This window comes from Oncorhynchus mykiss, chromosome 10 (genome assembly GCF_013265735.2).
Source record: "Oncorhynchus mykiss isolate Arlee chromosome 10, USDA_OmykA_1.1, whole genome shotgun sequence".
Taxonomy (NCBI): domain Eukaryota; kingdom Metazoa; phylum Chordata; class Actinopteri; order Salmoniformes; family Salmonidae; genus Oncorhynchus; species Oncorhynchus mykiss.
The window spans coordinates 69,516,960-69,533,113 of NC_048574.1; the positions used below are offsets into that span (position 1 = coordinate 69,516,960).

General features: G+C 43.0%; 1 protein-coding gene across 8 annotated transcripts; it reads right to left on the reverse strand.

Annotated features, from left to right (window-relative positions):
- Positions 1 to 271: 271 nt before the first annotated feature.
- Positions 272 to 15,532, reverse strand: LOC110534554 (acidic leucine-rich nuclear phosphoprotein 32 family member B). Of its 8 annotated transcripts, none has more exons than XR_005034213.1 (7): positions 14,879 to 15,532; positions 10,571 to 10,720; positions 10,162 to 10,284; positions 3,679 to 3,906; positions 3,300 to 3,379; positions 3,144 to 3,198; positions 272 to 3,029 (listed from the first exon to the last, which is right to left on the reverse strand). XR_005034213.1 is itself a non-coding variant. In XM_036933729.1 (7 exons), the coding sequence occupies exons 1-7, from the start codon at positions 15,278 to 15,280 to the stop codon at positions 2,977 to 2,979; spliced, it is 1,038 nt and encodes a 345-aa protein (XP_036789624.1). In that variant the 5' UTR covers positions 15,281 to 15,518; the 3' UTR covers positions 272 to 2,976. The 8 variants fall into 8 exon arrangements, 4 of the variants coding, with proteins under 4 accessions (XP_036789624.1, XP_036789623.1, XP_036789622.1 ...); XM_036933729.1 differs by having other exon boundaries at positions 272 to 3,026; positions 3,729 to 3,906; positions 14,879 to 15,518; XM_036933728.1 differs by having other exon boundaries at positions 272 to 3,026; positions 3,144 to 3,201; positions 3,729 to 3,906; positions 14,879 to 15,515.
- Positions 15,533 to 16,154: the final 622 nt, after the last annotated feature.

The window sequence follows — 16,154 nt, forward strand, 5'->3', positions numbered from 1 at the left end:
ACTTAGAAGTGCATGTGTGCCCAGGTGCAAATTTGTTAGCCCATATAGTCAGGATGTAAGGCTTACTAGTTATGTAAAATGTTAGGAAGACCGTACAATTTTTGTACCACGTTTTACTTTGACCAAAACTATTCACATACATTTGATTTAGATATTTTTCATGTACCACGTTGATTGGCTCCAGCCGATGGAAGTTTGGTTCGTGTACAAAGAAAACAAATGCAATTCAAGCATTGATGGATGGTGATGAAAATAACGACATTGCGAGTAGTCACGTTAAGGTTTTTAATGTTTTATTGGCAGAGGATTTGCATGTGGCTGTGCATTAGATGATGCCTGAATAGGAAAGAGGATCTGATCATGCCTTTTGGTATTCTGGATCAAATCTTGATCCAAAAAGACACACCAGTTTTGGGGTTCACTCCAAATTGCTTGGTAAAGTATTAGCATGGTATAAGACAACATAAATACAAACATTTAAGTAAAATAAATAGTTATCCTAAAATGACCTGAATAAAATGGTCTCATCACATCAACATACTCTTTCAGAATGTATGTTTTCAATATAGTATGACATATATACAGATATTACAACTTGTGTTTTCTGAATGATTGTTCTTTAGTAAATAGGAAACTCAGCAGGGTAAAACATCAACTAGACAGTTATGTTTGCGAAACCTTGAAGTAATTATATTGATCTTGACATGCTTTAGTGCATGTTTTTGTAACAGTATTGAATGTGTAATTGGATCAAATATATATCATTTTATGTTTGAATTCCCAATGCTGTGTAGAGCTCATATAAACTGCTTTCACCACTGCACTGTAAACCCATTCTTGTGAATTGGAGCTACATGATTGCCTGGGTCTGACAGCAAAGAGCATTTTTTTTTCTCAATACAACTCACTTTCAGCTCCTCCAAGCTAATGTAGTCGTTTTATCCATAAGGCCGGTGTTTGAGAGCTCGACAAGACGTTGACAATTTCTGGGTATGTCTCACCTGTAACATAATACCCAGCTGTGCTGGGTGCAGAGGAACCAGGCTCTGGTGGGTGACTAGTCCTTTCTAGCTATGCTGGGTGCAGAGGAACCAGGCTCTGAGGGGTGGCTAGTCCTTTCTAGCTGTGCTGGGTGCAGAGGAACCAGGCTCTGGGGGTTGGCTAGTTTTTTTCTAGCTGTGCTGGGTGCAGAGGAACCAGGCTCTGAGGGGTGGCTAGTCCTTTCTAGCTGTGCTGGGTGCAGATTTAATAGTACATGTGACCATTGAGGCCTTATCGATATTCAAGATGTTCCAACGTTCATAGATAATAACCAGGGTTGCTATGAGCATCAGTTCAACACCTCAGGAGTCAATGTCATTTGTCTTCTTCATAGCCTGGCATAGAGAAAAATAGAATTCAATATATTTCAAATGTGACTCACGTCTGATATTTTGAATTGTTAGATGATTCCTTGTCAGGTTCATCAATCAAGGACTCGGGTACTAGGGGAACCTGAATAATAGATGATCTATTACATCAACTTATCACAGATGCCTAACACACTATGTAACACATGAATAATTCACCAAAAATTGTATGTCATTGTCTTTCACAACTGTTGCAATACAAAACATTTAAACATTAAACATTGGTATGTTTAAAGATCGTAGAAAGTGTAATATCACACTATTTACAGTGTTCATTCACCTTGACTTATTCCACATTGTGTTAGCTTGAATTCAAAATGGATAAAAATAATTTTTCCCTTCACCCATCTACACACAATACCCCATAATGACCAAGTGAAAACAGGTTTAGAAATGTTTGCAAATTTATTGAAAATGAAATACTTGTAGAAACACCCCTGTTGCTGTTGATTGTTGCTAAACAAACATTTTCAGGTATTTACATAGTTTTGACTTAAAATCAAACAGCCACTCAAAAAAATATAAAACAAAATCTGGGGGGGGCACACTACTTCCTCTTGTACACTAAGGACCTGGAGAAGAGTTGCAGGGAAGAAAAGAGAAGAACGTGCCTGTTTGAAAGCCAGAAAATTTTTTTGTAGCTCGTAACATGTCTTTTTTTTTAAAGTAGCCCTTCCCTTAAATATGAGCAGCCTGCCAGTCTCAGACTGACCAGCAGCAGCAACCTCTCCTCATTTATGGGGGAAAAGCACTCATAAAATGGTCCCATCCCATTTCCTTATTGATAGAAATTGGGGTGATGATGCTTACTGCCAAATAACACCAGCATGATAATATGGACCAATATGTTGTTTGGCTCATTTTTGGATGGGGAAAATTATATTTTAATGGTGTCACCATTTTATTTTCATTAGTTTGGGAGTAGAAATCTCCAGGGCTGCGTTCAGTACGAAAAAAACGTATGACAAGGCTGAAGAAATTTGGTTTGACCCCTAATACCCTCACAATCTTCTACAGATGCACCATTGAGAGCATCACCGCCTGGTACGGCAATTGCACAGTTCGCAACCGCAAGGCTCTCCAGAGGGTGATGAGGTTAGCCCAACGCATCACCAGGGGGCACACGGTCTACCCTCCAGGACATTTACAGCACCCAGTGTCACAGGCCAAGAAGATCATCAAGGACCCGAGCCAAGGCCTGTTTAACCCGCTACCATCTAGAAGGCGAAGACAGTACAGGTGCATCAAAGCTGGGAACGAGAGACTGAAAAACAACTTCCATCTCCAGACCATCAGACTGTTACTCAGTCACCACTAGCTGGCCTCCGCCTAGTACCCTGCCCTGAACTTAGTCACTGTTACTAGGCGGCTACCCCCCGATACTCAACCCTGCACCTTAGACTTCTGCCGTATGTACATAGTCTTTCAACACTGGTCACTTTAATAATGTTTACATTCTGTTTTACCCACTTCATATGTATATACTGTATTCTAGTCAAGGCTCATCCTAAGTAACTACTAGTGGAGAGGGAAGGAGTTGGTAACGCTATGCTTTCGATTTTTGCTCTTAATCGTCGTCAGGCTCTCGCTTTCTCTTCTCTCCTTGGACAGCCTTGACTTCTGGGAGAAATGGGAAAGGCTTATTATACTATGATGCTGTACTTAGTAAAGTATCCAAACGTGAAACATGAGCTTTAACATGAGCTTGTGACAAAAAGTATGAAAATGACATACCATCTTCATCGTTGTCCTCATCATCGTCAACTTCATCATCAATGCCGAGGTCTTCCTCCTGGAGAGAAGTGACAGAGCAGGTCAGCATCCACAGAGCTCTCAAACTATACCCCACATTAAACTATTGAGTCACAAACAAACCAAAAAAGGTTTTACCTCCTCCTCCTCCTCTCCTACTACTCCCTCTTCATCACAGTCCTTGTCAAAGTGTTCCTCCTTTCCATCCTCATTCCCTTCTAAAATTAAAAATATATATATAATAAAATATATATCACATCCATTGTCAGTCACACAGATACATGCTGACAAACCCTACCAAATACACAATAGAATTCCTTTGAATGACAACACCCACGATGTACTAATCTGGATTGTAATATATAATATGCCATTTAGTAGATGCTTTTATCCGAAGCGACTTAGACATGCAAGCATACATTTTATGTGTGTGGTCCCGCGAATCAAACCCACTATCCTAACTTTGCAAGTGCCATGACCTACCGACTGAGCTACAGAACACCCCCATTCCACTCACATCTGCACTTCCTCGTATTCCCGCAACAAGAAAACTAAATGGCTGCCCACCCTCATCGTCGTCACCGGCCACCTCTCCGTCCGAGTCGGATGCCTCTCGGTCCTCCGCGTCGTACCCGTCCAGGTAGGTGAGCTGAGGGAGCAGCTTGAACACACTCTCCCTGTAGTCGTTCAGGTTGGTCACCTCACAGTTGAACAAGTCTAGAGACTTCAGGCTGTCCAGCTTTTTCTGTGGGACCAAATAGGTTAGGGGGTGAACAACACTGCCTGAATAAAATCTCTCATTTGCTATAAAATCTGAGTGCCACATATTTAACAGATGTTATTGCGGGTGTAGTGAAATACTTGTTCCTAGCTCCAACAGTACAGTAGTATCTAACAATTCACAATACAAAAATCTAAAAGTAAAATATTGGAATTAAGAAATCTATAAGTATTAGGACGAGCAATGTCGGAGTGGCATCGACTAAAATACAGTAAAATGGAATACAATATATATATATACACACACACACACACACAAGATGAGTAACACAGTATGTAAACATTATTAAAGTGGCCAGTGATTTCATGTCTCTGTATATGGGGCAGCAGCCTCTAAAGGTGCAGGGTTGAGTAACCGGGTGGTAGCCGGCTAGTGACGGCTGTTTAACAGTCTGATGGCCTTGAGACAGAAGCTGTTTTTCAGTCTCTCTGTCCCAGCTTTCACGCACCTGTACTGACCTCGCCTTCTGGATGATAGAGGGGTGAACAGGCAGTGGCTTGGGTGGTTGTCCTAGATCTTTTTGGCCTTCCTGTGACATTGGGTGTTGTAGGTGTCGTTGAGGCCAGGCAGATTACCAACAATGCCCAATGCATCACCGGGGGCAATCAGGCCTACTACTGTTGTGTTGTCTGCAAACTTGATGATTGAGTTGGAGGCATGCATGGCCACGCAGTCATGGGTGAACAGGGAGTACAGGAGGGGACTGAGCACGTACCCTTGTGGGGCCCCAGTGTTGAGGATCAGCAAAGTGGAGATGTTATTTCCTACCTTCACCACTTGGGGGTGTCCCGTCAGGAAGTCCAGGACCCAGTTGCACAAGGCAGGGTTCAGACCCAGTGCCCCGAGCTTAATGATGAGCTTGGAGGGTACTATGATGTTGAAGGCTGAGCTATAGTCAATGAACAGCATTCAGACATAGGTATTCCTCTTGTCCAGATGGGATAGGGCAGTGTGCAGTGCGATGGCGGTTGTATTGTCTGTGGATCTATTGGGGTGATAAGCAAATTGAAGTGGGTCTAGGGCAGGCCTGGGCAATTATTTCCCATGGAGGGCGACAATATATTTTTGCCATCGTGGGCCAGAATCATATTACAGGATTATACATGTGTATGACTGTGTTATATATATGTGTTATACAGATATATTACTGTAAATCACATCCAGATATGCTACTTACTTTACTTTAACATGCACATAAATAAACCACATCCATGTTCTCCTTTTGGTAGGTATTTTCATTATTAAAACATGCAATTAACTATATGGAGGGGAAAGTACACTGTGCATTCAGCACCACGGACAGAACTCTTGTTAACGGGTATGCACAAAAACACAAGAAAGTTAAAGCGCTCAACATTACATTTAAACTACTCAGTGTGAGGAGTGAAGTCTGATGGGCATTGACTAGAGCAGTGAAGTCAGGTATAGTTTCTGACGTCACTATGTGCAGAATTGCTGAAAGGTGGGAGTCAGTAAGAGATAATCTGTGCCTTGACTTGTTATATTTCATCACTGAAAATGTCTGTTCACATACATAGGTTCTGCTTTATATTGGCATCGAACATGTCACCCTCCCTAGGAGAGGGCGTGACCTTGATAATTTATTGTTAAAACGAGAGGCTGCCTGGATCTTTAATTTAAAGACCCTTCCTCCCTTCGGTCTCAACGTAGACTTTGATCTGAAGCCATTCTTGTGACTTTGCCATTGTAATTGTTTGTAAGCTTGTGTAGTCTAAAATGAATCTATGATCGTATGCTATCCATTTGTTGTTTGTATGCGGTTTTAATATTTGAGAATTAACCAATGATATTAGGCCACTCTTGGCCATGATTACAGACACCTGTGTGTCTTTTGACACTATATAAACGAGTCATCCCGCAGCGTTTGTGATTACACCCTGATGAAGACAGCTTGGCTGTCGAAACGTTGGATATTACATTTTTGCATCTGAGCTCCTAGAGTGTGCGGCTCTCCTTTATTTTCAAGTTTACTCCGCTAGCCAGCACCTCACCTAAATAGGTGTGCGTTTCTTTTTCTTCTAGACACATATAGGTTGACCTAAAGAGTACAAACATCTGAGCATGACTCCTCATCTTTGGAAAGTTTTGTTCGAGACATACATAGAACTTTGTCAGTGACATTACAGAACTATTCTAAACAATCACTGCATCAGACTAAAGTTCAATAAGTTCAAGTTGCAGGTCAGTGGGAGCGTTCTCCACATTGAAGGTGAAAGGAGAGGAAACCAACAGCATGTCATTTTACAACACTTTGAAATCCTCAAAACAATGAGAACTCACTGTTCAAAGCACGCAGCAGCGATGTATACTTCTCCCACTGGTCATCTGATAGGGAACAGACTAGTAGTGTCGGAAGGTCATCTGATAGGGAACAGACTAGTAGTGTCGGAAGGTGGGTGAGATTGTTGGCTTCTACTTGGCGTGTTAGGAGGAGTAATTTTCCCTTGAAGGTTTTGATCAGGATGTACATCTGATGTTCAAAAAGGCCCTTCCCTTGTAGTTTGGAATTCAGTTCATTCATGAGGGCCACGATGTCCACGGTGAAGGCAAAAAAATATTTTAAAAAAAATCAGCCAACCATTCTTTATCTTGCGGTTGAGGGAAATCCACATATTTTCCCTTCACTTGCAAAAACTCAGCAATCTCTGACTTCAGGTCCCACACCCTTTTAAGCACCTTGGCCAAACTCAGCCATCTCTGACTTCAGGTCCCACACCCTTTTAAGCACCTTGGCCAAACTCAGCCATCTCTGACTTCAGGTCCCACACCCTTTTAAGCACCTTGGCCAAACTCAGCCATCTCTGACTTCAGGTCCCACACCCTTTTAAGCACCTTGGCCAAACTCAGCCATCTCTGACTTCAGGTCCCACACCCTTTTAAGCACCTTGGCCAAACTCAGCCATCTCACATTTGTGTGGTAGGGGAGATCTGCATGACCCTTCCAACAGTGAGACAAAAACCGCCTGTGGTTTAAAGATTTTGTGCTTATGATTTTTGCTCTTACTTTAGTTACTTTATCCACAACATAGCTCATTTTCAGTACACATTTACAGAGCACCTCCTGATGAATAATGCAATACAGGAAAATCATTTTCAGATCTGGGTTCAGCTCAGTTACTTGATCTTGTATCCTTTTCAAAAGGCCAAAGTTTTCTCCTGTCAAGTTTGGGCACCATCAGTGGTCACACTGGAGAACTTTTCAAAACGCAGTCCCAGCTTTGCCACACACTTATTAACCTCCCCCAATAAATATTTCCCTGTGGTTGTGCACTTCATTGACTGCACTGAAGCAAGCTCCTCTGTAGTCTGGGGTTATGCCTCGTAAGAATATCAACAACTGCGCCGTGTCATGTGCATCACTGCTCTCATCCAGGGCCAAGGAGAAATAGGTGAAATCCTTTACCTTGTCTTTCAACTGTTGTTCCATATTCTCTGTGATGTCCTCAACACGCTGTGTCACTGTTCGTCTTGACAGAGAAACATTTTCAAACAGCTCTTTGTCGGGGCAAAGTATTGCTGCAGAGTCAATTAAACATTCTTTAATGAATTTACCCTTAGCGAATGGCTTGCTATGTTTAGCAATTTTGTGGGACAGTACATAGCTAGCTCTTGCAATTCTGTCATTTGCTGAATGCAGTTTTGTGAAAAGTCCTCGCTGCTTTTGCAACTGACAAAGCAACTCTTTCGATGCACTTGCCCGCTGCTCAGAAAACATATTCCTATATTTCTCTGCATGCGTCATCTGGAAGTGTCGGGACAAGTTGTAGTCTTTCAGGACAGCGATCCACTCTTTGCACACAGCTTTTCCTGATCCCTCAATAAGAAATATTTCGATGTCCACTCTTGCTGGAACAAATCAAATCACATTTATTTATATAGCCCTTCGTACATCAGCTGATATCTCAAAGTGCTGTACAGAAACCCAGCCTAAAACACCCTACATTCATTGTCTACTTTCCTTTTCTTTGAAAAACACATTTTTGCACAATTTCTAGCTGTCAGCCTGTCAGTCACTGTCTGTCCTCGTGCAGTTGTTATTTATACATGCCTTCAAAATAAATGTCCCACAAGCAGTGGGAGTTAAATCATTACACAAAGGATTGTATTCATTGGGCTTTTAATTTGAATAACACAATTTTCAAAACTTTACTATTGCAAATTCTTTGTGATCCGAACATGATTCCACGGGACGTATTGAATCAGGTTGCGGGCCGCATACGGTCCCCGGGCCGGCCTTTGCACAGGCCTGGTCTAGCGTGTAAGGTAGAGGTGATAGGATCCTTAAACAGCCTCTCAAAGCACTTCATGATGACAGACGTGAGTGCTACCGTGCTATCGACCCGATAGTTATTTAGTTCAGTTACCTTCGCTTTCTTGGGAACAGGACCAATGGTGGACATCTTGAAGCAAGTGGGGACAGCAGACTGGTATAGGGAGAGATTGAATGGGTCCGTAAACACTCCAGCCAGCTGCTATTCGCATGCTCCGAGGACGCAGCTAGGGATGCCGTCTGGGCCGACAGCCTTGCGAGGATTAACATGCTTAAATGTCTTACTCACCTCAGCCAACGGAGAAGGAGAGCCCACAATCCTTGGGAGCGAGCCGCGTTGGTGGCACCGTGTTATCCTCAAAGCGGGCGATGGTGGTGTTTAGCTTGTCGGGGAGAAAGACGTCAGTGTCCGAAGTGGGTGGTTTTCCTTTTGTAATCCGTGACGGTCTGTAGACCCTGCCACATATGGCTCGTGTCTGAGCCATTGAACTGCGACTCCACTGTCTCTGTACTGATGTTTTGCCTGTTTGATTGCCTTACGGAGGGAATAACTACACTGTTTTTATTCAACCATATTCCCAATCATCTTGCCATGGTTAAATTCAGTGGTTTGCGCTTTCAGTTTTGCGTGAATGTTGCCATCTATCCGCGGTTTCTGGTTAGGGTAGGTTTTAATCGTCACCGCGGGAACAACATCCCCAATACACTTAATGATGAACTCAGCCACCGTGTCTGTGTATACGTCAAATGTTATTCTCAGAGGCTACCCGGAACATTTCCCAGTCTGCGTGATCAAAACAATCTTGAAGCATGGATTCTGATTGGTCTGACCAGCGTTGAATAGACCTTAAAACAGGTTCTTCCTGTTTGAGTTTCTGCCTCCTAGGAAGGAATGGAGTCGTGATCTGATTTGCCGAAGGGAGGGCCTTGTAGGCATTGCGAAAGGGAGAGTAGCAGTGGTTTAGTGTTTTTCCTAAGCGAGTACTACAGTCAATGTGTTGATAGAACTTTGGTACCGATTTGCTCAAATTTGCTTTGTTAAAATCCCCAGTTACAATAAAGGCGGCCTCAGGATGTGGTTTCCAGTTTGTGGTATCGGCTTGAGGGTGAATATACGCGGCTGTGACTAATCTAAGAGAATTCTCTTGGGAGGTAATACAGTCGGCATTTGATTGAGGTATTCTAGGTCGGGTGAACAAAAGGACTTGAGTATCTATGTTATCCCAAACACACCATGAGTAGTTAATCATGAAACATACACCATCGACTCTTCTTCCCGGAGAGTTCTTTATTCCTGTCTGCACGATGAACTGAGAACCCAGCTGGCAGTATGGACAGGGACAGTATATCCCAAGAGAGCCATGATTCCGTGAAAGAGTATGTTACAGTCCCTGATGTCTCTCTGGAAGGAGATCCTCACCCTGAGCTCGTCTACTTTATTGTCCAGAGACTGAACATTAGTAAGTAATATACTCAGAAGCGGTGAATGTTGTGCACGCCTCATGAGTCGGACTAGAAGTCCACTCCGAATACCTCTTCTCCGCCGGTAGTGTCTTGGAGCAGCCTCTGGGATAACTTAAATTGCCCTGGTGGGTACGAACAAAGGATCAAATTTGGGAAAGTCGTATTCGTGGTCGTAATGCTGGTGAGTGACCGCTGCGCTGTTATCCAAAAGTTATTTCAGGCTGTATGTATTAACACAAAAACTTTCTGGGCTAATAACAAAATACTGCAAAGTTTCTTAGAAGCTAGAAGCAGAGCTGCCGTGTCTGTCAGCATTAACTTTACTATCATAGGGAAACAAACATCACACTGCCAACTAGGTCTATTGTCAAAACTGTAAAAAGGGAAAAGTGTCATTTGAGACAGCCTGAGCCAATGAGATTGTGTCGCACTGTATTGTGCTCTACCGGGAGTTGTGTACCTACCAAAGGTTCCAACGTGCTGATGTCTTTCAGTTTATTCCCGCTTAGATTTAGATGTGTGAGGTTGGGGAGTTTCTCTGCTAGCACGTCAAGGCCACCAGAGATTCTGTTGTCACTGAGTTCCAACTGCAACATAATGTGAAGATATCAGTCACTTCTGTCCAAAAACACCAAAGCAAGTAACAGTCTTTCAGAAAATAATGACTACGTCCCAAATGGAACCCTATTCCTTACATAGAGCACTACTTTAGACCAGGGCCCTCAAAAGGTAGTGCATTATACAAGTGCCATTAGGAACGTAGCTTTTTTTACCCCTTCTCCCCAACAACACAAAATGTGTAAAAAAAAGGTACTGTAAATGTAAGTGTAAGCGTGTGTAAAAAAACAAATAAATTCTAAAGCAAAACTTTACCTTCTTGAGTTTCTCAAGTTTGGGAAGGTTGGAGGCAGAGATTAAACCAACGTTTATCAAACTGAGGAATTCCAGACTGACAAATTCTGCTGTAAGACCTTCAATTTTTCCTTCATTTGAGCTACAGTTGTCCAGGACAAGTTCCCGTACCTATAAGGATAAAAAAAAAGATGTAATTCAAAAGACAGAATATTTGTTTAATGTTTGCGTACATTGTTTACAGCTGCACTACAAACACTCAAAATTGAGAATACACACATTCAAATGTAATTTTATGCATATATAATAATTTGGTGAGGGCTTATATTTGTCCTATTTTCCACATATCAGTGTGTATTAATACACATGTATGAATTGGAATTATTAATATTTTTGCATATCCCACTCGCCCCGAGACATCCTTGGAGAGTCGGGTCACGGCCAAGGTCTGCCATCATCAATGTCGACCGTGGAGCAATTGGGGTTAAGTGCCTTGCTCAAGGGCACATCCACAGATTTTTCCCTTTGTCAGCTCGAGGATTCAAACTAGCGGCCTTTGGGTTACTGGCCCAATGCTCTAACAGCTAGGCTACCTGCCACTCATTATGCAAAAGTGTTGTGGAAAACATGTTTAGAAGGACCACATTTTGGCAACTATAACTTGCTGCATCAATACTTCTTTATTTTTTATTTGAATCCATAACAAAGCTTGAATCTAAACTTGATGAAAAAAAAAAGTCAATACACAAAATATGGACTTCAATGATGTGTGGTTATTATTCCACTGATGGTTTTCCTGACTTTTGTATGAACAGTTGCAACTCTCAGATCGTAGCTACAAAATGTTACATCACTAATACTCAGGGTCAGTCGTTGCTCAATCAAAAGCTTGATAAAAAGGTTGAAGAAAGTTAATGTTGAACGTCAAACGATCATGATTTGCACACAGATAAAGTGAAACATTGATAAGGCTGTGGAGTGGAGCCATCAATAAAGGTATTCGGTTGCATGATGTTTAATGTCGAGGCACCGCGGTTGTTTCTTTAAACCAGCTGCCACGAGGAAGAACCGCACAATGCGGTTCTACCTTCACTTGGCCCGCTGTTCAGTCACTAATGACACATGCAATGCTTTTTGTTAGCAATCCATTTAAGGGTTTTATTGGCATGGGAAACATGTTAACATTGCCAAAGCAAGTGAAATATATAATAAACAAAAGTGATAAACAATATAAAATGAACAGTAAACATTACTCTCACAAAAGTTCCAAAGGAATAGAGACATTTCAAACGTCATTATGGCTATATACAGTGTTGTAGCGATGTGCAAATAGTTAATAGTCAAAGGGAAAATAAACATAAATATGGGTTGTATTTACAATGGTGTTTGTTCATCACTGGTTGCCTTTTCTTGTGGCAACAGGTCATAAATCGTGTAACTTTGATGGCACACTGTGGTATTTCACCCAATAGATATGGGAGTTTTTTTTTATTTCACCTTTATTTAACCAAGTAGGCCAGTTGAGATCAAGTTCTCATTTAAAACTGCGACCTGGCCAAGAAAGCAAAGCAGTGCGACAAAAACAACAGAGTTACACAAACAAACGTACAGTCAAAAACACAATAGAAAATCTGTATACAGTGAGAGCAAATATGGTGGTAAGGCAATAAATAGGCCATAGTGGCAAAATAATTGCAATTTAGAAAATTAACACTGGAGTGATAGACGTGCAGATGAGGATGTGCAAGAGGAAATACGGGTGTGCAAAAGAGCAGAATTATATAAATATATATATATATAGCTCAAAAAAATAAAGGGAACACTTAAACACAATGTAACTCCAAGTCAATCACACTTCTGTGAAATCAAACTGTCCACTTAGGAAGCAACACTGATTGACAATAAATTTCACATGCTGTTGTGCAAATGGAATAGACAACAGGTGGAAATTATAGGCAATTAGCAAGACACCCCCAATAAAGGAGTGGTTCTGCAGGTGGAGACCACAGACCACTTCTCAGTTCCTATGCTTCCTGGCTGATGTTTTGGTCACTTTTGAATGCTGGCGGTGCTTTCACTCTAGTGGTAGCATGAGACGGAGTCTACAACCCACACAAGTGGCTCAGGTAGTTCAGCTCATCCAGGATGGCACATCAATGCGAGCTGTGGCAAGAAGGTTTGCTGTGTCTGTCAGCATAGTGTCCAGAGCATGGAGGCGCTACCAGGAGACAGGCCAGTACATCAGGAGACGTGGAGGAGGCCGTAGGAGGGCAACAACCCAGCAGCAGGACCGCTACCTCCGCCTTTGTGCAAGGAGGAGCACTGCCAGAGCCCTGCAAAATGACCTCCAGCAGGCCACAAATGTGCATGTGTCTGCTCAAATGGTCAGAAACAGACTCCATGAGGGTGGTATGAGGGCCCGACGTTCACAGGTGGGGTTTGTGCTTACAGCCAACACCGTGCAGGACGTTTGGCATTTGCCAGAGAACACCAAGATTGGCAAATATGCCACTGGCGCCCTGTGCTCTTCACAGGTGAAAGCAGGTTCACACTGAGCATGTGACAGACGTGACAGAGTCTGGAGACACCGTGGAGAGCTTTCTGCTGCCTGCAACATCATCCAGCATGACCGGTTTGGCGGTGGGTCTGTCATGGTGTGGGGTGGCATTTCTTTGGGGGCCGCACAGCCCTCCATGTGCTCGCCAGAGGTAGCCTGACTGCCATTAGGTACCGAGATGGGATCCTCAGACCCCTTGTGAGACCATATGCTGGTGCGGTTGGCCCTGGGTTCCTCCTAATGCAAGACAATGCTAGACCTCATGTGGCTGGAGTGTGTCGCAGTTCCTGCAAGAGGAAGGCATTGATGCAATGGACTGGCCCGCCCGTTCCCCAGACCTGAATCCAATTGAGCACATCTGGGACATCATGTCTCGCTCCATCCACCAACGCCACGTTGCACCACAGACTGTCCAGGAGTTGGCGGATGCTTTAGTCCAGGTCTGTGAGGAGATCCCTCAGGAGACCATCCGCCACCTCATCAGGAGCATGCCCAGGCGCTGTAGGGAGGTCATACAGGCACGTGGAGGCCACACACTACTGAGCCTCATTTTGACTTGTTTTAAGAACATTACATCAAAGTTGGATCAGCCTGTAGTGTGGTTTTCCACTTTAATTTTGAGTGCGACTTCAAATCCAGACCTCCATGGGTTGATAAATTTGATTACCATTGATAATTTTTGTGTGATTTTGTTGTCAGCACATTCAACTATGTAAAGAAAAAAGTATTTAATAAGAATATTTCATTCATTCAGATCTAGGATGTGTTATTTTAGTGTTCCCTTTATTTTAGCAGTATAATATATATATATATATATATATATATATATTACATTACACACATGGGGATGAGGTAGGTAGTTGGGTGGGCTATTTACAGATGGGCTGTCTACAGTTGCAGCGATCGGTAAGCTGCTCTGACAGCCGATGCTTGAAGTTAGTGAGGGAGATAAGTCTCCAACTTCAGTGATTTTTGCAATTCGTTCCAGTCATTTGCAGCAGAGAACTGGAAGGTAAAGGCGGCCAAAGTAGGTGTTGGCTTTGGGGAAGAGCAGTGAAATATACCTGCTGGAGCGCGTGTTACAGGTGGGTGTTTCTATGGTGACCAGTGAGCTGAGATAAGGCGGAGCTTTATACCTAGCAGAGACTTGTAGATGACCTGGAGCCAGAAGGTTTGGCGACGAATATGTAGTGAGTACTTTTTACAGCACTGCTGACATCAAACGTGTCTCCTGGAGATTACAGCCAGCTGACGTGGTAAAGAGGTCAATCAATCCAACCAAAACAAACAATGGCATTGCCATGGAAACACGTGAGTGAAATGACAGTGAAGGAAGATCCCGAATCTCCTTGTCCCCCAGCAAAATAGCCTATATTTAGGATATTATTTATATGTGTATTTCACACTATACTGTGTGTCAAGGTAAAACTTGGAGTATAATGGTTGTATGGATGTCAACCAACACATGCATTACAGTTTAAAAAAAAACAACTGACTACCACAATTTCTGTATACTAACTACGCTACTTAGTTTATAGGAAAGGGAGTTAGAATTTGGCAGTCACTTCTAAACCTGAAAAGGGGCAACTTCTAAATGTTATGCAGCGAAAACAACCAACTATATGAAAATTGGACTTAACCACTGTGGGCCAGTTACAATAAATAAATCATGACGGATTTGACGACTTTCCACTTAGTTAGACCAGATTTGTTGAATGTGCGCCAATCTGGTCAATGACAATAGAACCGTCTACATTCTATTGCCTCCTTACCGTATCTACACAGGCGATGTTTTTCCACTCCTCATTTGCACGACGTGGTCGTCTGCTGCTGTAGCCCATCCGTGACAAGGATCGACGAGTTGTGCGTTCCGAGATGCCGTTCTGCGCACCACTGTTGTACTGCGCTGTTATTTGTCTGTTTGTGGCCCGCCTGTTAGCTTTCACGATTCTTTCCATTCTCATTCTACCTCTCTCATCAACTAGTTGTTTTCGCCCACACGACTGCCGCTGACTGGATGTTTTTTGTTTGTCACACCATTCTCGGTAAACTCTAGAAACTGTCGTGCGTGAAAAGCCCAGGAGGGCGGCCGTTTCTGAGACACTTGATCCGGCGCGCCTGGCACCTACGATCATACCACGCTCAAAGTCCCTTAGGTCACTCGTTTTACCCATTGTTACGTTCAATCGAGCAGTATAGCTTGCCTGCCTGTCTGCCTTGGCAGCTTTATATAGCAGGTCACGTGACTCACTGTCTGTAGGAGCGATCCATTTTCGGGAATGGGGTGGTGTAACGTGGGCTGGAGCGGTCTACTTCTTCTTCGATGGGGTTTAAGGTTTAACCGCGGTTGGCATCCAAAGTTAACGGTGCATTACCGCCACCAGCTGGACGGGGTATTAAATAAGAAACTATAAAAACATTCCGGTGTTGTGCCGAAAAGCCCCCCTTGACAGAATTCTCCACCCCTCTTCGCGTGGACGCGCACGCACTCAATTCTTCATTACTGCAACTTGCTTGAACGCGCACGCACTCAATTCTTCATTGCTGCGACTTGCTTGCTAGTTGAGATTTCTGAATCATTTAATGTTTTATGTCGGTTTGATAGCGGGGGGGGGGGGGGGGGGGGGGGGCACTAGTAATGTCTGCAGTTTTCGGTTTGGCTATTTGTCCACATGAGCTACCAAAATGATTCTGAAGTATGCCAGGCCTTGCAGTCGCAAAATGTTACTTATTAAATTTATTTTTATTTCACCTTTATTTAACCAGGTAAGCCAGTTGAGAACTAGTTCTCATTTACAACTGCGACCTGGCCAAGATAAAGCAACGCAGTGCGACACAAACAACAACACATGGGATAAACAAACGTGCAGTCAATAACACAATACAAAAATCAATATGCAGTGTGTGCAAATGTATTAAGATTAGGAAGGTAAGGCAATAATTAGGCCATAGTGACGAAATAATTACAATTTAGCAATTAAACACTGGAGTGATAGATGTGCAGAAGATGAATGTGCAAATAGAGATACTGGTGTGCAAAGGAGCAAA

Coding starts and splice junctions, on each gene's coding strand:
- LOC110534554 (XM_036933726.1), bottom strand. CDS start 15,280: ATGGGTAAAACGAGTGACCTAAGGGACTTTGAGCGTGGTATGATCGTA. Junction 10,721..14,878: donor ACATCGCCTGTGTAGATACG/GTAAGGAGGCAA, acceptor TTATCCTTATAG/GTACGGGAACTTGTCCTGGA. Junction 3,030..3,143: donor TGAGGACAACGATGAAGATG/GTATGTCATTTT, acceptor CATTTCTCCCAG/AAGTCAAGGCTGTCCAAGGA.